General features: G+C 50.1%; 1 protein-coding gene across 1 annotated transcript; it reads right to left on the bottom strand.

Annotated features, from left to right (window-relative positions):
* Window positions 1-879: 879 nt before the first annotated feature.
* On the bottom strand, window positions 880-26,907 carry HGD (homogentisate 1,2-dioxygenase). The gene is made up of 14 exons (XM_030471578.1): window positions 26,754-26,907; window positions 20,774-20,845; window positions 18,202-18,290; window positions 16,446-16,551; window positions 12,862-12,921; window positions 11,901-11,992; window positions 11,352-11,386; window positions 10,103-10,182; window positions 9,873-9,972; window positions 7,122-7,246; window positions 6,419-6,523; window positions 5,115-5,241; window positions 1,776-1,957; window positions 880-1,230 (listed from the first exon to the last, which is right to left on the bottom strand). Exons 1-14 carry the CDS (start codon window positions 26,766-26,768, stop codon window positions 1,099-1,101), a joined length of 1,320 nt encoding a protein of 439 aa, XP_030327438.1. The 5' UTR covers window positions 26,769-26,907; the 3' UTR covers window positions 880-1,098.

The raw sequence follows: 26,907 nt of genomic DNA, 5'->3' as shown, positions 1-26,907 counted from the left end.
TAAACATCTCCCTGTAGATTTTAGAATGTAATACTCTGCTCAAAGCTGATGCTATTTTTGCCCCCCCTCAAGGATCTGGTGCAGATCCAAAACTGATGATGGGTGTAACTGAAGTTAGGAGTTGCAGCTCTGCATTTCTTTCTCCTTTGGAAAACTGAGGATTGTTTCTCTTGGGAAGTAAGAAACATAGATCCTGGTGGCACCAAGCTTATTAACTGTTTACATGGGTATGTGCTAAATGTAGGCGTGAGGTTTGGGGTGCCTGGGCTGTGCTCCTGGTTCCCAGTGTAGTTGGGGCTTCACTTTCTGCCTTGACCCTGTGGACCTCGCCACCTGGGGGTAAGGCTTGCATACTCCAGTGAATGTTGAGGTCCTTTGTGACGTTGTCTGCATTTGAGCTTTCTTCAAGGTGCCAGGAACAAATGCCTGGACTGGCCAGACAAACCCTTTCACATTTGCTGTGCTGCAAATTAGCACTTTGAGTAGGGAGAGATATTTGACAAGCACTGACAAACAAGTCAATGTTGAAGGATGGCTGGAGCGTGGGATTGGAAAGGAAACTTTCCCTCAGCAGTGAAGTGTTTTGGATTCTCCCACCTTTTCTAATTTGCAGTCTACTTTTCTGACAATCAAAGTCTTCCCTTGGCAGCTCTCCACACATCAGCAGGTTGAAATGGCCTGCTGTAATAGGAGGCTTGGGTCTGGTAGAGCCTTCAGCTCTGTTTGTAAAGCTCTCCCCTACAGACAGCATAAAATGCTTTGCAGATCCCTAGCTTCTCCCTGGGAGAGGAGGCCTGTGAACGGGGCTGGCTGTCTCCTCGTGTCCACACAAGGCACAGCATTCACACCAGCTGCATGTGGTGAGAGCCACACAAATACTTCAGCTTGTCACCAGGAAAGCTTTAATTGGATACTTGAAAGTTAAGAATAATGGTGGATTTTTTACTGCATTTCCCAAGTTAAACAGGGATCATCATTTTCATGGCTCAGTGGCTGCTGGAAATGCCATTCTGTGCCGGAGCCAACTGTGCCACCACATGTAGGTATGCTGGATTTCCCTGCCTTCACTTGTGTATTGCAAGCAACAGATACTTCTCTTCACTTGTGCTTAGGGTTAAAATGGCTTTTCAGAGGTTCCCAGCACTTGTAGTAGTTTTTATCTAGGCGTTTGGAGGTCTGGAGGCCCCATTTGGTGATGGCAAGGCTGAGGGATGATTCGAACATGAAGGCCTGTTGGGAAGAGGGAAGGTAGGTAGGTTAGGCCAAGGGAGCGGGAGTTTAAATCCAGGCCGGGTGGCTTTGCTCTACCACAAACAGCTTGATTCAGCCCAGGGAGAGAAAGCTCTTTGGAGCTGGCATTGCAATGCTGGTATTAACCAGATCTCAGGAGTGACTTTGGACTCCCTTCATGCCCAGGAAAGCCAGGTCGTTCCAAAAGCCCTAGTTCAAGGTCTGTTGACCATCATCATTAGGTTTTTAGGGGCTGGAGAAAGGAGGACAGTCAGGGGTTTCACTTCTTTGTCCATAGCCTAAGACAAGAATTAAGCAGCATGAGAATTCCCAGCTTCCTGCTCAGGCAACAATGTATGTGGGCAGATGATCAAAGCTGCTGCCATCACATGTCTCCAGGGGAGCTCTTGGGAGCTGAATGGTGTAGCAGTTTTGTCCGAGTACTTTTACAACTTGACAGCAAGAATGTAGGCTGTACTTTGAGTGGCACAGCAGCACTATGCCATGCTGGACTCAAAATCTTACTAGCTCCACTGGCTCCTTACCATGGTCCCTTCTGCAACCCTCTCAGGCTCCAGCTTGGCTTTGCTCGCCTTCTCAAAACAGTCAGCGTCCGGCCCGTGAGGAGTCATCATGCTGTGCAAGCTGGCCCCTCCAGGCTGGAAGCCTTCCTCCTTTGCTTCGTAGTGGCCTTTGATGAGCCCCATGAACTCACTCATGCAGTTCCCTGCAGGAGGCAGAGAGAAGAGGTTGCAACACAATGTGTCTGGGAGGCATCACAGCTGGGCTGTGAGCTCCTTGAAACCCACAAGCTAAGCTGGGCCAGGCAGCGGGTAGAGTGGAGGTTCCTAAGCAGGGTATCCCATGAGAGGACATCAGGGAGCCTACAGGCAATGCTTGTAAAGCTGTACAGGTTTTATTCCACTCTTAATAATCTGGATTCAGAAACAGAGCTGCTGAATGAAGGTCCCTTGATGGCACTCCTGTACTTTTCCTACCACCTCGAGCTATGTAAGCACTACACCTGCACACGGACTGCATAGTATAACCTGATATTTACAGACTTGGATTGGAGATCTTTAAGCGCTGCAAATGAAGTTCTGTACAATCATCCCTGTGTTACAGGCACAAACTGCAGGGCCAACAGTCTGGCAAGAGAGCCTGGTCTGCTGTCCCAGGATATAAGCACGACATCATCTTGTTTGATGTTCTTTTACCACCTCTAGCCCAGCCAGGCCCTTGAGTACCTTATGCTTTTGTTTCATATATTATCTACCTGTTTCTCAAGAGACACTGCACTCCCAGAGACAAGGAGCCAAATTTTGTCCTTCCCTGAGGAAGAATACTTTAAGTAGACCCTCTGAAACTGCTAACTTAGGTGACAATGGCTATATCTAATCATTCTGTACTTACTATGCTCCCTGTAAGTGAAATAATACTATAACAACTGCCATCCTAAGCTTTCACCTTTAGTAGACCTGATGTGACTAAACAATATGGCAACATTCTGCTAAGTGGTCAGTTTTTGGAAAACCAGGACATGCTTCTGTAGCTATGTTATATATAGGTCTTTTTAACCACTAGCTTGGTCTTTGTTAAGTACAATCCAGGGTCCTAAATGTTTAACAAACATTGAACCACAAAACTAATTTAGCTCAAAGCAGAATTGGCCTATATATGTATGCAAACATCCATTAATTTTCACCCCAAGTTGTCAGTTAAGGCTGGCTCGTTACAGCCTTTTCATCAAACCCACTCATGGACTGTGCCTGGCACATTCAGCCTGCTGTACAGGCCCCAAGCCCTGGATTGCCAATGCTTCTGTGACAGGACTCATAATACCACTTAGGAAGCATGGGCAGGTGGGTAGGAAACCAGGCTGGGGCTTAAGAGATGAGCCGAGTCCAGTTTCTTGTTCATTTGCAGACTTCCTACATGTCCCCCAACAACTTAGGTGTGCTCCATTCCCTATCGGTAAAATCACGTTGTCTTCTACAAGCAGGACGTTGTGAAATTAGAATCCCTCAGTGGCCATTAGATCTTAGGTCCCACCTTGAGAGAATCACACAAGTACTCTCTCAGACACAGATGCAATATATGCCCACAGGATAAAAACTGCATCAGACATTTTTCAACGTGTGGTCCTCAGACCCCAGGATTACTTCACAGCTTCCAAGGAGGTAGAAAGGTGACCAAGAGAAGTCAGTATTTACGAGCTGCACAGCCACCTTTGCACGTGAAATTGTTACAGTGTCTGAGGGGAATATTTTTGGCCCACCATTGCTGTATTTATACTTGGGGCAAAGGTAATGCAAGACAAAAAATGAGTTGCTCTGTCCTGTTCCGCCTCTCTTAATGGTACAAGATTTTCATCACAGCACTAATTTTAGAGGGAAGGAACATGTGCAGTGTCTTGAAAATTGACTGTTGTGATATCTGCCTTACCCACTCAAGCTTTGCTGCTGCATGGCTGGGATGATAGAGTAGACAACCAACCTGCTCATCACTAATTCAGTGCTCAAGCCTATGGTTGAGGTACTGTGGTCAAGTGAGCAGCTGTGGTAGCTTTCTGCATGGGTACTCTTAGATCACAACATGGAGAAGAGAATGAGAGTTAATTCGTCTGTCTTTTACCACAGACAAAGCAAGGCTGAACAACTTCATGTTTGTTATGGCTCACAATGCATCCATGGAAGGTTAGCACAGCTCTGCTGATAAGCAGAAACTTACTCGTGGTTAACAGGCAGCATGTCTCACCTCCGAGGGTCTAATAAAAGTGACCTGGCACTAACCCAGCATGTCAGGAGACATGTTTCCATGGCACACTCATTATTGCAAACAAAAGCAGAATGACAGGGCAGGACTTTGCCTGTGGGATTTACTCAGACGGCTGCACAGCTGCCTGCTATGCTTGCAAGTGCCACTAATTCTGCCAGCCCCCAAGACACTTGGAAATATGTCTAAGTAGCAGGAGAAGCTGGCTATTAAACTGTGCTTAGTAAGTGTGCAGAAAGCCTCTCAGCACTTCAAAGTGACCATAATGTGACCTTGATAGCTTCTGAGATGGGGCCTTTTAGCTGTTGACAGAAAGGGTGCAGGATGGGCAAGCTTTCCCCCTCAGTCTCACAGAGCAGGGTGCCTCATCCCACCCTGGAAGGGCAGTCCCCTGTGCAGAACTGGATTTCTACTATCCATTCATGTAATGCAACACGTGGCCATGCTCTGCCAAAATGGAACCAAAAACTGCCACCAAAAAGAAACCAGCTTTGGTGATGGCAACCAAATCCCCAAAACACCAACCAGATTTCTGCCTTAGGAGCCCAGTTCCTGACCTCTGGCTTCTTAAACGTCAGAGATACCTTCATCACTGTGCAGGTGATGAAGAAGGGCTCAGGAAAGCCAATTCACTCCTTCGCTGTAACTCTGATCTCACCCTGTATGTGGGCTTGGGCAGCTCTAAATCCCTCTGTGCTTCTCACCACTTGTGATAGCATATTCCCCTTTCTCCTGTTCTTTATCTCTGTACTCTAATGAGATTAAGCAATTCATGGCTGGATGACAGGACAGTTTCTGATGAATCTGTGCAATGCCAAGTTCAATCTGCACCCAGTCTCCATGGGAGCCCCTTGAGTACAGATGCATTTATCTGTGCAGCCAGAACCAGCCTATCATGTCCGAGTTTTCCTGAGATGCTCTAAATAGGAACAAGTTTGGGTTTGTTCATTTTCCAGGGAGGACTGGCTGACTCCTAGAAGCTGACTCTAATGGTGCCAAGGGCAACAAATCAGACTGCTTGTTCCCTGCACATGCTCTCAAACCGATGAAGGCTTGTTTCTTTCTCTGCAGTCCTGTAGTCAAGCACAACCAGCAAAGAGCAGACGTACGGTGGTAGTACGGCGGCCGGAAGGTGTTGTTGGCTACCCCCCATCGCGGGGGGAATATGACAAAGTCAGCGAGTGCCACTCCAAGACGGGTCGACTTGGCTGTCAGGACAGTGAAGATAGAAGGATCCTGAAGAAAGCAAAGCAAAAGGCATGAAACAGAGCAGGGCTCCGAGCTGCCTGCTCAGGTCATCCAGCCAGCAGAGCCTGACTGATTGATAGAGCTCTCCCTTGCCTAAACACTGCTTACAACCTGCAGCTGGTGGTGTGGGTGAGATTTGTGACCCTGTGTGACAGCACCCAGCATTCTGATCCCATTCTGAACAAGTGGGATGGGACTGGATGGTTCTTCCTTTGAGCAGCTTTGGAGAGCCTTCCCCACCCCAGCCACAATGCCCTTGGAGCTGGCAATGCAGATGCAGGGGAGCGACAGCCCTGCAAGATGGGTACTGAAATTCCAGGAGGAGTCTTCAGTACTCCTCCTACCATGAAATTGTACCTCTTCCTTAGCTGGTTACAGGGGACAGGAACATCCTACTGGAGACATTTAGCCTCAAATCCTGTTAGCTTACAAGCAGGGAGAAGAAATTTGATGGGAAATTGGGGCTTGCTTCAAAGATTTCTGAAGTCTCTAGTCCACAAAGGTGATTTTTTGGGCTTTGATCCCCAAACCATCCTTCTCCTGCCAGGTTTTTCTGGAGTTTATACAATACTTTCCATTGGTTTTCTCACTAGAAGTGCTCCAGTCTCCTTGCACACCCACTTGCAGATGCCAAGAGATGGCACTGCTGCAAGCACCTCTCCCACTGGGCTGGTTTCCTTTTTAGAAGAGCTGCTCACATTAGTTTTGGCTTTAGTTATTTTCTGTAAGACCTAGAAATGATTGCAGTGAAGGCTGCCAGCTCTTCAAACGAATTTCAGTGCTGGGCTCAGAGGAACCAGGGCAAGAAGCCTGTGCAATTGCAAGAAATAAATCAAGGCAAGAATTTGAAGCAAAAGTGTTTTTGCTGATTGCACAGTGTGTTTTGGCTTCAGTATTCAGCCCTCCTCCAGGGCACAGGAATTCTATGCTAAGCTGCATAAAGCTGTTTAAGAAGCTGATCAACCTCCAGTTATGTCTTTGTACTACAAAGGAAGTTGTCTTTCTCTACAAGAGCTTGGTTTGGGCTCAGGGAAAGCAGTGGAAGAGATATCCCACCATTTCTTAGAGCACTTTAACAGGCACTGAGCCCTTGGCGCTCAGGAGGGGTTTGCCTGGTACAGTATCCACAAAGCATTGCTTTGCCTTGCCCAGCTCCAGAACTTACCGCATGGTCAAAAGCAACAGAATTAATGACCATGAATTTTTCCAGATGGTACTTGTATGGTGTGTAGTTCCCATGCCAGGCTACAACGTTGAAGGGGGAGAAATCCTACCAAAGCAAAAAGACAAAGGGTTACCATAGACAGCCTTCCAACTTGCTGCACGTATGCAGGGCACTACTCTTTCCCGAATTAGTGCTGGGAGAGGTACACCAGCAGCCTGGAGCATGAAGCCCTTTAGGCACAGCCCAGCGCTGTGGGGATGTGGTTTTCCTCAGCATTTCCACTTGGTGAGCCTCAGCCCTCCCTCTGGGGTTTGCTCTCCAAGGGCTTTTGAGTGCACAGGCAGTGCTTGAACAAGGCCAGCTGCAACACTGGCTCTCTGGTAAGGAAATCCTGGCTTTTCACAGCAGCCCCAGCTCCTCTCTCCTACTCTGTCACTGTAAACAGTATGGAAACAGTGAGGCAAAACCCATCACTGAGTCTTGGGGCAACCAAGTCTTCACAAACACTTTTTTTCCAGACTGAGGCGCCTCAGCTGGGAAGATGTTTGACCCAGCAAACCAAGGTCCATCAGGTTAAATCCTGCTCCACTTAACCTAGCAGGACCTCCTGAGACTAAGTGCAGGCTACCAAGTTGCACATCCCAGGCCACGCACTGGCAGTCGCTGCACCTCAGTGTTACCTGTTCTCCTGGTGCATCCTCACCTGCCGGGCTGCAAACAGCTTGCCCTGGTACTTGCTGATCACCGTGTAGCCCCCCGGCACTTGGCGGTCCTCGTACCATGCGACAGGCACCAAGAAGTCACGAGGGTTGGCCAAGCCATTGGCTCCTGCGAAAGAGGGAGAGATGCCAAAGCTCTTTGGGCAAACTGCTAGTGAGAGGCTGGTGCAACTCCCTGGCTTTGTGGGTGCCCTTCTGCATTTTGAATGACCCAGTTGCTGCTTGGCCCACCACGAAACCTGAAACAGTCATGTACTTCTTGTGCTCCTGTGGGGAGGTAACTGTAATACATTCTAGTGTTTAAGTCCATGCTTCCCTTATGTGACTAAGATAGTTGCTTTCTGAACAAGATTGGTATGTCATCCTCAATTAAAGGCATGTAACAAGCAGGAGTTTAGCAAAACTTCAGCAATTCTTCACTACGAGGGTGCTGAGGCGCTGGCACAGGGTGCCCAGAGCAGCTGTGGCTGCCCCATCCCTGGCAGTGTTCAAGGCCAGGTTGGACACAGGGGCTTGGAGCAACCTGCTCTAGTGGAAGGTGTCCTTGCCCATGGCAGGGGGTTGGAACTGGATGAGCTTTAAGGTCCCTTCCAACCCAAATCAATCTACGATTGTATTACAAAAAATGGAAGGTGAATTGCTCTCTGTTCCTGGATATCCTTCTGGTTGGACCTTTAGCCACACAGAATTTATGTGTCATGTCATGAGGGGGCCAAATATATTTCTGAATGCTTGCAGAAATTAGAGGGGAGGTTTTTGAAGGCCGGTTTTGCCATAAAACGGAGTAAGGTCAAGGGACCTGCACAGGAGATTCAATTTTTGGGAATAAAATGGCAAGATGGACGTTGCCAGATCCCCACAGACGTGCTCAACAAGATAACAGCAATGTCTCCACCAACTAACAAGTTGCAGAAACTATTACTTATAGTAATATAAGGGCTAGTGATACACCTACAGACTCTGGGCACACTGAGGGATTGGTTAGTGTGAGGAGAGCGTTTTCAAAGTGCAAAGCACCATATGGGTGCTGAAGTGTTCTTCATCTCATTAGTATTATTGTTACAAAGTGGTTTTGAATGTCTTGAATAAAAATGCAGACATTACTACCTGCTGCTAAGGTTTAACAGCCAGTGCTTTTCTCCAGCTGTCAGTTTTCAAGTGAAAAGTGAAGTTAGAATAAAGTAAGACTGAAATACAAAGGATCTTGGTCTCTGAGGGGAAGGTGGGTAGGTGGTGGGACGAGGAGCTCTTATAATTACCACCTCCTGAAAAGGTTTACAGGCAAGTCTATTCATTTTCTTTTCTCCAGAAAGTAAACCTTATAATAGATTCCTGCCTTCTGGAAATCAAAAACCCCAAAGTCCAAAAGTGTCTGGAAAACTAGCTAATGGGAAAGCTTGTTACAAACAGGCTGGGGCAGCAATATCAACAATCAAGCGGAGCAGGTACAGAGTGCAGGAAGTGGGTAAAGGCAGGTAATCTCATCTAGCTGAAAGGAAAGCTGCTAAAAAATCATTGTAGGCTCCTTGTGGAAAGAGATGTGCATACGGGAGAGATGGGAGAAATCCCAATAAACAGCTGCAAATCGGGTCAGTTCCCCACTGCAAGAATGACTGGCTTCAGTTTCACTATGACCATGAGATGTTTGCAAAGGCCCACTGAATGCAGATGGGCCATGCCAAGCTTGTTACTGATTGCTAATATCTATGTGGTTTACTTCAAGCATGGCCAGTCTTTTAGATCTCGCTGAGAGCTGTAAAACAAGCCTAGTCTGCTGGGGAAAAGAAACAATCCAACCTAAAATGGAAAACAACCAGTCCCAAAACATTGGTCTGAAAGTGGAGAACTATTGGTACCAGTTTTGTAGTTATTTTACCTCTTATGAGGGGAGTTTCGCTTCCCTTCCCTGAGATAATTGATAAGGAAAGTGAAATAAGCTGAGCTGAGCAGCTCCAGAAATCACAGCGGGGATGGTGGGGCTTCGATGCCGAGCACCCTCACAGTATCTTCACTGCAGCAAGAGGCTGCGCCTCCGCGATGTGTGACATTGCACAGAGCAGGAGGCAGCTGGCACAGAGGAGCTGTGATTTATGAGAGCTAGACCTGCGCTCAGTGAGCGCAGATCCGCCCTGGCAGCACACCATGGAGATGTGAACGTGCTGCTGATCCCAGTGCTGTGCAGCTCGTTTTATTGATTTCTAATTCTCCAAGGGGAACAGCTTCTGACACTAATGTGCTCTAGGCTCTTGAGCTCGAAGGTGCCTCTGTTAACAGGGATGGGGGAAAAAAACCCATGTGATTAAATCTAAAATTGGGCTTTAAGAATATCTGTTGCCTTTGAAATCTGTCTTTCCTTTTATCGGGTAAATTCTCTGCTATCACTCCAGTTTATGCCACATCTGTAAGTGAGAGGCATCAGTGATGGTGGCCTTTGGAGTTTCTCTTGGTAGGAACAGGTTCAGAGCTAGCAGATGGAGATTGCAGACTAGAAAGGAAGAGAGAAAGTGGAAAAAGGGGTGGGAGAGAAATGGTCCCTTCCCACAGGGGAATCGTGAGACAACCGGGCTGTCACATTTTTTGGAAGGTGATGCTTGCTCTGATGGGTGGAACGCATCTTTGTGAAGGAGCATGTGCATGGGAGGATGCCTTTCATAGGATATAAGAGGACAGATTTGGGCTTGCAGTTCATGCCTGTCCCTATGAAATTCACTGCAGCTGTGACTGGAGATTATTACCAATGGGTCCCAGGTCAGGCAGCTCAAAGTGTGCTCCATACACCTCCAGGATGTAGCCTCTGGTCTCTCCAAAAACCTCCACACTGAAACGCATTCCTTGCTGGAAAATAAAGCAGGATAACTAGGATCCTCCCAGGACTTTGCTGACAAACCACAAACACCTGAATGCAGGAGCTGGCTTGCTCCAGCGTCGGGCTCCAAGCCAGAGGCAAGGCGCAGTCAGCCCTTACCTGGATGACACAGATTTCATTGGGCTCCACTAGCATCTTCCCAAACTCAGTTGTGATGAGCAGTTTCCCTTGCTGGGGCACTGTGGAAACAAAACGCAGGCAGAGGAGCTAAAGCAACATGGTGATTGCCATCTTCTCTGTCCCCTAGAGCACCCAGGCTGAAAGGAAGCGCAATGGGCTCTTTCTGACCCTGCTTCACAGCAGGATCGGGCTCCCTCTCCCATGCAGAGCCTTGCAACAGAGGTGCCCACATTGGAGGGAGAGCTTTGAAACCAGCCCCATGGTCCCTACAGCAGGTACCTGTGTGATTTCTTGACGTAGGGTTTGTGCCACAGTCCAAATAAATGGGACTTGGTACATTTGGGGCCATACCTGTCTGTCTTATGATCCTTATGCAAAACAGTGCATGTACCCATCCTTGTCATGACTGTAGCAGTGTGAGATGCCTGGGAATAACTAATTCTCCCTGCTTCCTGAGGGTACAAGCAATGCTTCTCTAATATCTGCATTCTTTTCTGTCACTGTCCTGGCGCAGGAGAGCTCACATTTTCAGTTGGAAAACCAGCAGATTTACAAAACCTGCCCTGGCACCTTTACTTCACGGCAGTGAGGGAGCTGAGTGAGAACAATTTAATAGCTATTTGATGGGAGAAATGTTTCTGTTGGTGACCTGAAGGCATTTCTGCCCCTTGGTCAAGAAAGATACAAGCAAATATCAGGCTTCTGGGATACTGCTCAGAACATTTTTCAGCAGGTACACACTTCATGTGCCAACCTCAGCACTCACTGTGGCAGCCTGGTTGCCTGAGACTAGCAGAGCATGGGAGCTAAGCTGCCGTGCCAAATACTCTTGGACTGAAGCAACGAAGGCATCTAGCTATAAGCTGTTCAGAAATCCTGAGGCTGGTGTTTTCCAGAAAGCCTCCACGTGTGATGTGCCTCATACCAGCCTGGGAAGCACTGGGAAATGATCCCCGAGCACCACACCAATGAAGCTGGGTCACTGCTCAAAACCAAAGCTGAGGTCTGGCACAGGGATGTGCTCTGTGAGCTGCACAGGAGTGGTGCAACCTGCCCAACAGCCCAGCTGGTGCCAGACCACCAAATGTGGATGGCATGAGGGTAAAGCCAACCCTCTCCTTCAAACCTTGGCTGTAGGGCCAAGGGCTCTGGAAGAACAAAATGACAGGCAAGTGGCAACCCAGGTAAACCGTTGTGGGGGAAAGCAAAAGCCAAAGCAGCTACTCACCAATCAGGAAGTCACCATCCGAATTATAAAGGCACCTAAAAAGGGAGAACAGGAAGGTCAAGGTGCTGTAAGCCCCAGGCACTTGCTCACACCACAACCACAGCTGGGGATTTCTGAGCTGGAAGACTGCTGTGGCAGAGGTCTCCTTTCGGCACCAGAACTGCTGTCTGCAGGTCAGTGAACGCAATATACTGGCCAGTGCAGAGGAGACAGGGAGGTTTAATGTGCCTGGCTGACTTCCTGCATGAGCTGCTGCAGGGGTAGCAATGCCCTCCAGAGGCCTTGGAGGCATGTTGACCTCTGAGGAGCAGCTTTGGGATGAGAGCACCTGGATGCAACACATCCCCTCTTGCTGCATTCCCACGTCCATCTCCCTCCTTCTCTTGGTGGCTCCTCACCCACTCCCCCAGCGCTTGGCCATGGAGCAGAACCTGCTGTGGACACCATGACCACCTTCCCTGTGCACACAGGAGCACAGGGACACAGAGACAGCAATGCTGGGAGCAGCTGGACTCCAGCACAGCACCCTCCAGCACAGCAGTCACCGACCTGTCGAGCATGGAGGTGTTGCAGACAAAAATATGGATGGAGATGCCATTGCGTCCTCTGGGCTCGCCAGCACCACACAGGGTGTGCAGTCCCTGTGGGCAAACCCAAGCGTCAGGAGTGAGCCACAGGCAGCAGGGCAGGGGCAGCCCCCTTTCCCCCCCGCCATCCACCCCCTCGCTGGGGCTCTCCCCCTCTCCCTGCTTCCCGTACCACTGCCAGCCTTTCCATGTGCGGCCTCTGCCAAACATGTTGGTTTTGCACCTCCCATACACAGACAAACTGGGGCTGTTCAGCTGGAGAAGAGAAGCTGCGTGGAGACCTCAGAGCAGCTTCCAGTGTCTGAAGGGGGCTACAGGAATGCTGGAGAGGGACTCTTCATCAGGGACTGCAGTGGTAGGACAAGGGGTGATGGGTTCAAACTGAAACAGGGGAAGCTCAGGTTAGATATAAGGAAGAAGTTCTTTACTGTGAGGGTGCTGAGGCGCTGGCACAGGGTGCCCAGAGAAGCTGTGGCTGCCCCATCCCTGGCAGTGTTCAAGGCCAGGCTGGACACAGGGGCTTGGAGCAACCTGCTCTAGTGGAAGGTGTCCCTGCCCATGGCAGGGGGTTGGAACTGGATGAACTTAAGGTCCTTTCCAACCCAAAATATTCATGATTCTGTGATTCTATATCAAGTGTTTCTTAAAAATCCATGGAAGCTGGTATGCCCCAGCTCAGGGACTAAGGAGAGCTGGGGCTGGGGCTTTTTTAATTAAGAGTTCCTTGAAAGGCAATGAAGAAAATCAAGTCCATTGTCAGCTGGTTGGAATCTGGGATCCTCTCTCCTGCCATGGATGCTCTGCAAGCCCAGCAGTATCAAACCCACTGCTGTTAGTCCAGTGCTGAGCATCCCACGTGCCCCAGAAGCCCCCCAGGGAGCAGGACTGGAGGGCGCCCGGATGCCCTGTCCCCCCCAACTTACGCTCACAAAGTCCAACTTGTTCTGAGGGGCTTTTGGGATCTCAAAAGGTTTCCATCGGAGCTAGATTGAAGCAAACAAAAAGCAAGAAAGCGATGCCAGTGGTTATAATGCAAATGGTGGCAATTCAAAAGCAAGCAGAACCCCGTCCTCCCCCTGCTTCCCTGCCCTCTGCGAGCTGAGGTAGCTTTGTCTTTCCTCTTTGCCTTGCTTAATTTGGCTCACAGGTTTCTTTTGGTTTATGGAGCTTTTCTTCCTTTTTAATCATCATTTCGTAAAATAATTGGCAGGCCTGTGTAGTGCCAAGGTTAAAAAGAAAAACCTATTTTAAACCTGTCTCTTCCTCTGTTACTAACACCACCATTGAGAGCAAAGAAATTCAGATGAGCCAGCTTTCCACAGCCAAACTGTTACGGTCCTGTGCTCCACTCTGTGCTGAGTGATTCACTCCCTCCATGACCCGAGCAGAACATTCCTGTTTGCTCCACCTCATTTTCCCCACATCTGAAGCAGAAATATCTCTACCTGCTGAGTGGGAGCTGTGAGCAGCACTAATTATTTCTTGCAAAGCCTGTCGAGATCCTCAGGCAGAAGGTGCCGGAGGAGTCAAAAGGATTTATCATGTTAAGCTCAATATCATATTAAGGGTCTTTGCAACTCTCGGGAACAAGACGCTGCAGCTGAGAGACCCTCACTGGGGGTGGGAGTTCAATGCAGACCAAGCCAAACACCCCAAATTAGGAGGATGTTGATGTGGCCAGTTCCAGATATCTCCCCTGAATCAAGACTCTTGATCCCAGATGGAAGTGCCTGTGACTCTGGGCATCCAGGAGAACATTTTCTTGCTTTAATTTACCTGACCTGATGGTTCTTAATATGTTTTCTCATGGCCTGAGAAAACAAAGCTCATGCGACCCTGTGTCTGTGCCTACCGCTCCCAAAACATGTGGAGTATGTGAAGTTTCAGCTAAATTTGAAAGGGATTCCAAAGATACTGAATTCCCCCAAGCCTCATGGAAGGTTTCCAAACCCAAATCAAAATGTGGGTGTGCAGACGACCCGTCAGGCTCTCGTGGAGGGCCAGCCTCCAGAGGAAGAGGGCAACTGCATCCAGTGAGTGTCTCTACCAGCAAAGCTGAGCGAAGCAGGGGCTCATCTCTAATGCATCAGCTGCACCCCAGGCCTGGCCCCACTACTTGGCCCTCTCTACTCTGCTTTCCAAAGCCACCTGCTTCCCAAGGGCATCCCACCATCACGGCCTTGGGTCATCTGGGTTGGATCCATCCCCCGTCTCTTCCTCCCCTCATCCTGCTCATTTTGTGGCAGCTCTGAAGGCCAGCAGTGGCATCTCAATGTGAACTGTTCCTCTGAAGAGTGTTTTAAGAAGCCTTCAGGGTTGGGAATTGGGACCCAGTTGACAGGAACCATTGAGAAATACTGACAGAAAGGATGTGGAGGGACAAAGAGAGAAGACCTTGAAGACTAGGGGGAGAGAAAGGAAGGGAGAATGGGCAAAAGAAGAGAAATAAATGTCAGGTATAAAGACTATCAAAAGAGAAGAAGCTTTTCTCACTGAGGAATATGGAAGATGTCATTAAGTCTATAGATAAAGCAATAAGTATACTGCAGCTCAGCATTACAGCTTCATTTTGACTTTGGTCCCTGTGGAAACCTCTACAGTTGTCATTCCTGTGGGATATGGAGTGCAGGAAACCAGTTTGTCATCCAGCCCATTGGTTGCAACTGAAGATGGTGTCTGGCCCCTATCCTTCAAAATGCTTGTAAACTGCAAAGCCACTACGTGGCCCTGCATGCCCATGCTGTTCATCCCCCATGTTTCTGCTGCATTTGGGTTTCACCAATGCAAGAAGAGAAGAACAAGTGCCCTGAGCCAGAAGTCCAAGACAGGCAGCCCCAGCCTTTGCCAGGTGCTTAAAATGGGGAAGCTCTTGGTGTTCCTTCCCCGCTGTCTGATGCAAGAGACTTGTGAGAGCACCTCTGTGCTTCCTATTACATGACAGGTTTTTTATGTCCCTGAGGTTTGTCCAGTCACTGCATTCTCTGGCAAGAAGAGCCACAGTTTAGGCATTTGATTTTTTTAAACTTGGCATTTGTAATGGCTGTCCATTTTCCCCCTGCTTCTCAACCACAGCTTCCCTCGCTCACCTCTGTTCCAGGCTGGAGAGCTTGCTTTTCTTTCACCATTTCTTGCATGGATGCCACCCCATATTTTTTCATCATCTTCATCTCCTTTTCTCTTTTGTCCCCTGTGCCTTTTATAATTCTACCATTGTCTTCAGGCAACGTTAGAGGATACTTTTTTCCCATTGACTTCAATGGGCTTTGCATAAGGAACCTCCATATGGCCATCCTTTTAGATTTATGATGATTGGGAAAGCTCCTCAAGTGAGCTGGGTGAAACACAAAGCACCACAGGAAAGAGTCCATCTTGTCCAACAGACTGAACCCGGTCTCTGGCTCTGCTTCAGAGAGGATGAGAAGGAAAGCAGGAAGTTGACTCCCACTTACCGCTAGGAAATAACCCCTCTGGGTTTGATGATTGCCATTGAAAGCAGCGAGAGAGCAGGCAGGAGCTTTGTTGCTGTTCCCTTAGGTAAAAGATGTACTAAATGTAAGTGGCTTGAGCTGCTTGAGAGCTGGGTATCTTGGAATTACTGTAATCATACATAACCGTAATTGTAGATGAGGGCTGTGAAAGGGCACCAGGGATGGAAGAGGTGGTAACAGAAATCATTGGAGCTTCATCTGGGATGGAGCACCAAAGGCACGTAAATCGGAGCCTGTCTCCGCTCCTTGGTTAGTGGCTGGAAAACGTATTCCAGCAGAACTGAGAAAGTGTTTAGACAAATGGCAAGGCTGCTGGGAGGCTGGAAATCGGCTAGTGATTATGCATCAAAGGGCAAAACTGAGAGGGATAAAAACCAGTGACCACGAGAGGAGGTTAAGAGATGTTGAGAACAGCAGGAGGAGAGTCAGACTAGCAAAGCCAAAAGTTCTAGGGCTGGCAGGGAAGAAATCATGATTAAAGATGATGGCAAGGCTGTAACAGAGGAAGACAAATGCCATGTCTCTGTGAGACTCTCCAGAATGAATCTTGATTTCCCATGAGGGCTGCAGAGAGAAATGGGCTGGCAGCCAGCAGCCTCTCCAAAAGCGCAGGGAAGGAGGAGATGGATGGCAGAGACACGCTGCTGCTCTGCCTGCCGGGCTGCAGCACCATCAGCCTTTGATGGGGGGCACTGAAAAGAGCAGCCTGAGAGGTGGCCAACAGGAGCCCCCAGGGGAGATGCCAGATAGCACAGATCAAACCTTGTAACACTGCTGGGGAGCAGCACAACGATCCGTCAGGGTGGGAAGCAACAAGCATTGCATTGAGGACTACCCTGCCTTGCATGACCCATAGGTGAGGAGCAGGTGGCAGGCAGGACCCAGGTCCTGTGTTGGGCAGACCTCCAGCCCCCTATGTGTCTCCTCAGACTCTTGCAGCTCAGTGCCTTTGTACCCCTCATTAGCTTAGTATTTGACTGTCCTCCTGGCAGGAGCAGGGCTCTTTCCAGCACCGTTACCTGGTTGGGGTCAGGCTCAACTTCATCCCAGTTGTGTGTCAAGTGTCCCTCCTCGAGAGGCTCGAAGGGTTTGTGGCAGACTGAAGGCAGGATCCGATACAGCCAGCTACAAAGAAGGAAAAGACTTGGATTAGCCTGGGGAAGAGGTTAAACCCTCTGGGTGGCTGTTGGCTGATTGAGCTCCTAAAGGCATGGATAACATTTACATTGGTGGCAACTGAACCAGAAGTTGTATTAAACATCAAATACCAGCTCACAGCCAGAGACTTCCAGAGGGATGGCTTTTTATTATAGGCTTTAAATACAAGTATATGCTGTTATATGTACGTAAATGTCTATATGTGTGTTTACATATCATTACATATGTTTACATTCACACACACATACATACATGTATATATATAAAAAAAGATATAGCTTTATCTGTGGCTGAAATACAGCAATCTCTGAGGTGGAAAAAAAGCCTATTTAAACACAGCTACAAAGCAACCCAGAGAAGACAAGGATGAGATGAGCACACTATCTAACTGGAAGTGCAGAGAAGCTTTCAGGAGACAGAAGATCACAGCCAGTGCCTGAATTTGGATGGGTTACTGAAAGTAGCATCCTGTGCTGGCTGGCCATGCCCTTAGGACCACCAGCGAGCCCACACAGTGAAGATCAGTTTTATGTGGGATGACGCTTCCTACCGCTGCAGGAGGTCCCCCATGTCTCCAGCACCGCCTGGACCATTACTCTCCTCCCTTGCTGCCTCCTGTGTCCGTGGCTGCAGCCCCTGCACACCATACACCAGCGCAGCCACGCCTGAAGCTAGGACAACATAGGGATCAGGAAAGCCTGAGCTAGGCAGGGCTGCCAGTGCCTTTGATGTGTTACCAGAGGTGGCTGCAGTTTGGGTAGGTGGGAGAAGGGAGGAGGGAGCTCTCCCTTGAGAGCTGGAAAATTTCCATCAAGGACATCTTCGTGCAGCAAACAATGATTCATCCCTTTCCCACGCACACCACAAGCTGGCACCAGCCTGGAGAGCAGAGCTCTGCTAGGCAGCTCAGATGATGCATTTGCCTTTCATTCGAACCAACAACGGAAGAGAGAGAAAAGCTGCTGCAGAAGAAGCAATATGAGAAACCCCTGCTCTGCAATCTGGTCATGGCCAGAGCATGATGACCATACAGAGCATGATGATCAGGATAGAGCTCCAGGACATTTCCTGCCAGCAGGAACAAGCTGTCCCCAGAATCCCTGGGAGCATGGAGTGGTAAGCGGTCTGCTGGGTGCCTGCCACTGGTCTGAGGCCCTGGCCAGCCCCAAAACAGGTACAGCCTGAGCTAGGGCCTCACCAGCCCTAGTGCATAGGAGCATCCTTTAGCAGGAGGAAGGAGTCCTGCTCAGAGGCTTGGTTTTGATGCTCTCCATCAGGTGGGTACCAGTGCCAGCCACAGAGGTGATATTTTCACAGCAGCATCAGGGCTGAGACCCTGAGGGTTTTTCGCACTCACACCCTGCTCAGGACCATCTGGTCCCTGTGAGCATCCCCTCCCCTTCCTCGCCTCACTCAGAAAACCACTTTCTTTCCCATCCCAAACGCCATTGCTCAGCATTGTCATAACCCATCACCCTCCCAAAGCCGTTCCTCTCCCTCTCCAGTGGGCTTTTGCCCTTGCCCTTCTCCCCAAGCACAGAGAAGGCTCTTCACCCGCCCCATGGCTCCCCGATGCTCACCCCAGCACCCCATGTCACCCTCCCGCTGCCGGGGTACCTTCGCTTGTTGGTGGGCCGGGGGCAGGTGAAGGCAGAGCCCGAGAGCTGCTCCGCGTACAGGCCGTACGGGCAGACCTGCGGGTTATTCTGAATGGAAGCAGAAGGGAAAACAAGGAGTGAGAAGCAGCAGCAAGGGATTTAGCTCCGGAGCCCGCGGAAGAGCACCTTGTCAGGCACCCGGTGCCCTGATCCCATGGGATGAACCGTGCTCCTGAATCTATGCATCAGCCCTGGTAGGTGTGTCTTCTTGCTCCCATGAGGCTGGGTGCCCCTCGGGTGCCAGACAGACCCCACATCCCATTCCCACAAGCAAGAGGTCACACAAGTGCCCTAAGGAGTCGGCACAGGCATTGAGGCAACACACCTGCTGCTAGAGCAAGCTGCAAGGGCTGGTGCTCAGTAGGGTTGGCAATCGGAACGCCAGGGAAAAGGGGATTATTCCCAACACTTACAGACTGCAAAGCAGACTGTTGTTACACACAAATGTTTTTTTGAGACCCAAGTGTTCAGAGGGGTTGACCCAGAGCATCATGTCTGTCTGGCTTTCCAGAAGGCTGATAAAGACTTACAGCAGCTGTACCTTTGTTTCTTCTCTCCTGTGCACTAAACACCTTCCTCTCCTCCTTCCCTCTTCCCAGGGAAAGGGGTGCCCACAGCAGGCATTTTGGTGGTGTGCTGCTTCCTCCTGGCACTGCCATTTGCTGCCCAAGAGCAGGAGTGACCCGTGTGGGAGCCTTTGCTTTCCCACAGGGCTTCTGCGTGGTGACAACCCTCCTCTGGAGTACGAAGCGGGCACTTTCCCCTTTGCAGTCATACCCACTTTCCCTGGGTACAACTAGCACAGGTTTAGCAGCCCTTGTGTGTTCGTAACTGAAAGATAGATTCCTCCTTTACAGAGAACAGAAACTAAGTATTTTGATCTAAGTAGGCCAGCATCTATTTGTTTGAGATCAGCAAGAAGCAAAGGCATCCAAGAACTGCAGGAAGTACTCTGGTGGGACAGTCATACAGCATTCGCTATCCCCAGTCCCTCCTGCAAGGTCTAGTTTAGCATCCTGTCATCCTGCTGCGGCTGTGGGGATCAGCTATCCTTATGGAATGCCAGCCATCCACACTGGCTGGTGGGCAGAAGGAAGAGGTAAAGCTCTCATAACCCATGTAGCTTCCAGCCCTCAAACTCCAGCTTGCCAGCATGGGTATGCAGTGAAGCAGGGGGATCAATAGCCCTTGTATATTTGATCTTAGGCAGCACTACTGCAGATGCCAGTCTTACAAACACTGCAGAGGAGAAAGGATCCACCCCTGGGACTGGAGATCCTTTTTGTTGTAACTCCTTTTCAGGTTCTTCTATTAACTCTTCTGGCTCAGAGGCCAAACGCCATCCAGGCAAGAGCACCTCCTCCTGCTGCTTTGAGCAATCACATCCACCACAGCCCACGACCTGTTCTGAGCAGCAGACACTGCTATTGATCTCCCACATTTGAGGTGCTGCTTTCTCACTTTTTTCTCCCCTGATCTGCTATAGCCAGTGTCAGAAACGAGACACTGCACTGCTTAGCCATCCATCTGATCCAGCACAGTGGTTTGTCTTTCTTGCGGGCACACTGCAGGCTGCAGTGCAGACCTAGGGGACATATATACACATTTAAGGTGTCCTTGTGTTGTGTGTTACTACCCCCACTGGCACACTGTGTCTAAAACATCAGAACTAGGGAGATCCTGAAAACTCATGCAGGTGAAGCTCCCCGTTTGACCTTAATTCCACTGGCCTCTCTGCACAGAGGATGAAGAGGAGCACCAAGGGATGTCACTGACTGAGCATAAAATGCAATGCTGCCATTCAAGTCCAGGGGATTGCAGGAGATCCAAGGGAGGGCACAGTCAGCCTCACACTGTGTGCTGGTGTAAAGGAGACCAGCGCAAAGGAGATGAGAGAGCTCTAATTCTTCAGGGTTTTGTTCTTGCCTCTGCAGTTTGGGTGGCTGGCATCGCATTGGTTGTGATTTCTTTCTTCAAACAGAACGACCCAGTGTAAGTTATTTTCATCATGTTCAGAAGTTTCTTTTAAGAATGAATTACTTGGTTTATTACTACAGGCATTGATGTCCCCTCCCTACAGAGAAGCTGCTCTCCTGCCAAAGGCTCATAAGCCAGATCCATGGAACCCAGTTCCTACAGCTGCCTCTCCTGCAGGAGCATGTCTCTCTGCCAGCCTTCAACCTTTTGCTCCGGTCTATTCCAGAGCTAATAGCATCCTTCTCAGTGTGGCCGAGCCACTTGTGTTGCAGGCTCCTTTTGGAAAGAAACCTGCTCTTGAAGCAATTGAGGCAAGTCTTAACCCCCAAGGTGAGACTTGGAAGCTCACGAGTAACTTCAAAATAGGACATATGAATGGGAATCTTTAATTCTGATTTTTGCCAGCATCTTATTATTCCATAATGAAGAAGGTTTCTGGAGACTTTGGCGTAGCAGAGAGAAAGGAAACATGTTAAAATGAAAAGAAGCCCAGGGAACAGATTTTCACTTAATTCTATGTCATTCTAACAAAGCACTTTAAAAACCCTCTGTACCTGTCCCTCCGGTAGAGCTCCCGGACAGCGTGGATCCTCAGAAACATGTTCATTTCCAAATCCTGACATGTACTGTAAAATAAAGCACACAGCTCATCAATGCTTTGAGAACACAAGCAAAAGCCCTCCAAACAACCATCCACTGCTTCCCCAGGCATTTTCCAGGCTCTTTGTATGCATTAAGACTTTCTCAAATGATCTACTTGCGTATTGCTCCAGATCATTTCCATAGCTCGTGGGTTTGCTTCATTAGCTTACCACGTGGTGGAGTGAGAAGCACAGTCAGGATTTGATCTCCTGCTAAATCTGCATGTCTATTTTGACCACATTCTGCACCATGAAGGCACTTGAGAAAGAAGCCAAATATCACATATACAGTCAGACTCAAGAACAACAGGGTGATGTATAGGAAGAACTGCAACACCAACATTATGGAGGCGTGCTAGCAGCATCCAAGTTAAATCTGACTTTGCTTGAATCATGGATGTTCCAAAATCTGCAGACTGCCTTGCAAATTCATGCACTGAGTCCTCACATGCTCGGGAATTGAAACTGGGACCTGTTTGGTTGTTGGGTTCTTGCAGTACATCCCCATGACCATTAATAAAAAAGTCAGGACATAGTTGAGATGAGGGAGGAAGGGAAACTCAGCTGGGACTTAAACTGTGTCACTGATTTGCCCTAAACAAGTATTGCCCACTTGGGTGTGAACTGTTCACCATGGTACTAAGCAAGAATTAATCCATTACCAGGTGCTAATCTAGTTTTCTAGGTGATGTATCCTGAGAGACCCATGGATGGAACAGACCTGCACGCCCTCCCATGCCTGCCCTGCCTACAGCTGCTGTGGTCTGAGTGTGGCTAAAAGCCCCAGGACCCCAGAGGATGCAGCTCCCAGTTCTGCAGCACTGAGAAAAGCCCCATAATCCACCTGCGACAGATACACAGAGAAGCAGATACAACAGAGACCTTAGCTTTGCCCTGACAGAAATGTAAACACAGTCCCCTCAGATCCTACAGAAAGGCATGAAGCAACTCTGCTGAACTCTGTGTGAACGCGGAGGTGTTTTGGCAGCGATCAATGGTTCAGCTCCATGGCCTGGGGAGAAGTAAATATCAATGCTCCTCACTATCAGCTGCAAGAGCAGGCGGGCTATGGGTCTGCCTTCACACAGCAGCACTGGGATGGCAGAGCCCTGGCACCGCAGCCCTCGCTGACACACACGCGCTGTGTGATGGAGTGGCTGCGGCACCGTGATGCTGCTGCACCTCAGCAGCTCCAGCACTGAGAAACCCCGAATCAGCTGCAGATGCAGAGTGACAGCCTGGGAGGCAGAGGCCTCATGTGCAGGTGGGGTGACAAAGCCCCTGTACTGGGTTCATTATATTATGATAGCGCCTGGATTACTCCCCCAAGGGGCTCTCAGCCTCGGGCAATTTGCAGCCCCCCTAGAATCCCCCCGTGCAGCAGACACTGAGAGCAAACCTGAAACCTCCTGAGAAACCCTGTGCTTTCCTCAGGCACCTTCCAGCCCATTCCCAGGGGGAAAAGGGCTGGCTAGAAGCCCGGCTCAGCCTGGACCTGAAAACATCTCCGTTTCCATTGGCTCAGGGAGCGTATTTCTCTCCTTATAAACAAACGTACATCGCCAGGACTCTGCTCTCCAGTGGGCTCTGCAAGAAGCATATTGATATGCAAAGCAGCAGGTCACCTAAGCAGCCTTGGCTCCAAATGTATTGTACTGGAGCATTTCTTTCTCTTTTTTTTCCCCTCCTCTCTTTTAAGCGGAAATGCAGCAATATCTGATGGGACTGCAGCAGTTCCAGCATTAACTGAGACCTCTGCACTGCACCCAACAAAGTCAAGGTGGTGGGAGCATTTGGCTGTGGGGCAGCCTTGCTGGAAAAAGGAAAGAGGAGGAGGAGGAAGGGGGGCATGCTGATTTTCTTCAGTGGGCTCTGTACCCGGTAACCAGTGTGGCTCCTCGGCAGCCCCTGCCGCGCTGCTGCGGGTGACGAGGCACAGGGATTTTGCTGGGAGAAATCCATCCCTGTCCCTCAGGCTGGAGAGCCGGTGCCCTCCAGAGCTGACCTCCCTGTCCACATCCCCCAGCCCCCTTCACTCCTGCTCCTGGGCCAGGGAAGGACAGAAAACCAACTCAGCAGCACGTATGTGTGCCAGGAGCTGCTCTGTGCCCACAGCACCTCGCCCAGCCCCGCACAGGCCGGCTGGCTCCAAGTGCAGTGATGCAGGCAGCTTCCCACTGGGCTGGATGGAGAGATGCTGCCATCCCCAGCTGTGCATCCCTGGGGGCTGCAGAGCCACTGGTCATTGCCCAGTGATGCAGGAGGCTGGGGCAGGGGAGCTGAGCCAGGGAAAAGGCGGTGTTTGGGAGAAGGTGGCATCACCCCCTGTCCTGAGAGCGGGGCAGAAGCTGCTGCATTATTGTTGGGTCACAGCAATTCTTCCTTGCCAAGAAAAGAAGAATCCTCCAGTAACTGCATGGAGGGCTGGAAAATGACATTGGCAGGAGCGCAACTGTGGGGGGGAGACACCATCCTGCGGGTGATGTATCACCCGGAGAGTGGCTCCAAGGCTTTGCCTGCATGTTCCGTGTAGCTTTTCTCATTCACTCGTTTTCTTCTGTGTTTCCCTGTGGCAGACCTCTGAGAGGCTTGTCTCCTCTCCATGCCTTTAGGGGTCAGTGTCAAACAGTACTTTGGGCTGCCAAAAATAGCTGCGCCACAGCAGCTCCCTGAGTGCATCGGAGGTGTATGTGCTGCAGGGCTCTGGAACACCACGGTGGGAGCAGCAGCCAAGGGCCAGGCACACCACAGCCCATCTCCCTGCTGGCTCTCTAAGCCCACCTCCCACCTCTCCGTTTGCATTGCACAGGGTTACCCAAGCCAGGAGAACTGACCCCTTTCTGCCCGCCCAGCACCCATACCAGAGCATCCTTCCTGGGCTAAACAAACCTGGAAAGATGGAAAGCAACACTTCTCTGTGAAATGGCACTGTGTTTTTCATAGAATCCCAGTCTGGTTTGTGTTGGAAGGGACCCTAAATCTCATCCAGTTCCAACCCCCTGCCACGGGCAGGGACACCTTCCACTAGAGCAGGTTGCTCCAAGCCCCTGTGTCCAACCTGGCCTTGAACACTGCCAGGGATGGGGAAGCCACAGCTTCTCTGGGCACCCTGTGCCAGCGCCTCAGCACCCTCATAGGGAAGAGCTTCTGCCTGAGATCTCATCTCAGTCTCCCCTCTGGCAGGTTAAAGCCATTCCCTCTAGTCCTGTCCCTACAAGCCCTTGTCCAAAGCCCCTCTCCAGGTTTCCTGTAGCCCCTTTAGTCACTGGGAGGTGACTTAGTCACTAAGGTCTCCCCTTAAGGAGCCTTCTCTTCTCCAGGCTGACCCAGCCCAGCTCTCTCAGCCTGGCTCCAGAGCAGAGCTGCTCCAGCCCTCGCAGCATCTCCGTGGCCTCCTCTGGACTCGCTCCAACAGCTCCACATCCCTCTTTTTAGTCCAAAGTCACCTCCCTCTAGGACTCTGCTTGGTCTCCACAATTCCTAGCCATGTTCTAAGTATCTGGAGGGACTGTAGTGATAGCACAAGGGGTGATTGGTTCAAACTAAAACAAGGGAAGTTCAGGTTAGATATAAAGAAGAAGTTCTTCCCTGTGAGGGTGCTGAGGCACTGGCACAGGGTGCCCAAAGAAGGGTAAATGCTCCATCCCTGGCCAGGCTGGACAGAGCCTTGGGTGACATGGTCTAGTGGAAGGTGTCCCTGCCCATGGCAGGGGGTTGGAACTGGATGGTCTTAAGGTCCTTTCCAACCCAAACCATTCTGTGACTCTATGATCTCCAGGTTGGGTAGGTTTGGGGCACTATTCTGGTAACTGGGCAGGTGGCTTCTCTATAACACAAAAAGTTCTCTCTGATCTTTCGTTTTCAGTTACTTTCTGCTTTCAATTACTGTTGTCATTTTGTTGGAGATCCTGTAGCTTTTTATGCAAACGGGATGTTAGGAATTCATCTGCCTCCACTTTGTTTCTTGTTTTGTAGGTTTTCAATAAAATGGGAGAGATAAAAGCCCAGCAGAGCATAAAAAATTCAGCAAAGCTCATTGATTGGAATAACCAGGATGCAAAGCAATGGGTGTCACGCTCTGACCTATAAACCATAACCTTTTGTTGACAGGATTAGACAGCAGGTATGGCGAAAACACATTTGAAGTCTGAACACGCAGACTGCAAAATAATTAAGGCCCTTCTTCAAACACTGCATAATACATTTCTCTATCAGCTCCAGCTACAGAACACAGGAGAACAGCATTCATCTCTAGACAAAACGCATGGCACCCTGTATCAGCTCAGTCCATCAACACTGGAGTACCCAACACGAAGCCATAGAAACAGGGCCATGAGCATCTGGGCAATGAGCAGAGCAGGTCCTTCACCCTCTGTGCAGGCTCCACAGCCTCCCTGCAGGGGAAAACCAAAGCACCCAAACCAGAGCTCTGCGCTGGTGCTGCCATGGTGCCACAGCGCTAGTATCCCCCGCAGGAGCTGCCATCCCTTCACCATCACACCAACCCTCTGCTCCAAAAGTGCTGGGGATGGTCCAGGGCCAAATCCTTGCTGAAAGGACCTGCCCAGCTCCAGGGTGGGTCAGCACATGCAGTGGAGGAGGCACGAGAGGGACAGAAGCCAGGAGGAGCAGAGAAGAAGGGTGAAACAATGGCTTTGAAGAAAAGATGCCAAGAGAAGATGGGGTGGGGAGAGGTGATGACAGGGTACAGATGTACATAATGGAGTGGAGAGGAGGTGCTGGCAGAGCAGCCTGTTCCCATGGTCAGCTCTAGGAAGAAGACTTGCACTCAACCTGCAGCCACAGTCACGCCAGCCAGCAAGGTGGTAGGGTCTGCTAGGAATGAGTCAAAGATGGACATGAAAGATGCTGTCACAGCCATGACAGAAACCAGGTGGCCACTCATCTGGAGTGGTACAGGGGCAAGGATGCCCCGATGCTGAAAGGGTGGTGAGAGCTGGAGGGTGTCAGGGACAGGCAAGGAAAAGGCATTTTTTACTGTATGAGGAGACAGGATCCTTCGGAGATGAATAAGACCTGTAAGAGCACTGTAAAATAGCAAACATCAGAGAAGGTGGTGAAGGAGCACATACGGATATAACTCAGGCATAACCAGAGCTAGGAAGAGGCTTAGTAACAATGACAGCCCCAAAGCCTGGGGAGAAACATGATGGCCCGGCACAAGCTGCTGAGACCCACCGCGTCCTGGGGTGAGCTCTTGCCATTCCTGCCTGCTGCAACATTACTCTCATACCCCAACAGCCCCAAAACAACGAGGTGCTGATGGGACTCAGGGTTGCGAGTCTCATGTTCCTCCACATGAGCCATAAACCCACCACATTCCAGCCTTCTCCCTAAACTCCCCCATGCTCTGGCAAATGGCAGCAGGGAAGGCTCCCATCGGCTGTCCCGCTGGGACTCAGAGCAGAGGGCATGGTCGGAGCCCCACTGGGCCAGTGTGCCGTGCGATGGGTACTGAGAAACTGCCCTGGAATGGAGCTGCTCCTGCCCTGGCTGCTGGGAAGAGAGTGGCCAGGGTTGCAACATCTGGGCAGATGCTGCCAGCCACACTTCATAGGCTGATGGAGGAAACACCCCCTGGCAGCCGGGGAGGAGAAGGGGTGTGCGCAGAGGGTGTGTGCAGGGCAAACCCCACAACAAAGAGGTCCTATGCTGGTACAGCCTAACCAAGGGTGATTCCCAAAGGAGAAGAGGGAGAGAAAAGCCTGTTGGTAGACAAAATGCAGCAAAATCCGTTATCCCAAGCAAAACACACACTTGGAAACACAGAAGAGGGGCATGTTAAAATGACACAGACACCAAAGAACCAGTGTCAGCAGAGAAGGGGTGTCCACAGCCAGCATCGGTGGGCCATGGGTGTCTGGCCCCTTACCTGCAAGCCTGTCATCCTCCTCCTGGTCCTCTTGGAGCAGACACAAACCCCAAGCAGGTATCTGGTCAAGTTGGCTGCCAAACAAAGCTTGCTAGCTGGTGAAGCGAGCTGGGCCGGCGGCAGGTTGACAGTGCTGGAAGTGAGAAAGTCCAAG

The sequence above is a fragment of the Strigops habroptila genome, chromosome 2, assembly GCF_004027225.2.
Source record: "Strigops habroptila isolate Jane chromosome 2, bStrHab1.2.pri, whole genome shotgun sequence".
NCBI classification, from domain to species: Eukaryota; Metazoa; Chordata; class Aves; order Psittaciformes; family Psittacidae; genus Strigops; species Strigops habroptila.
This window is presented reverse-complemented; position numbering and strand designations above follow the sequence as displayed.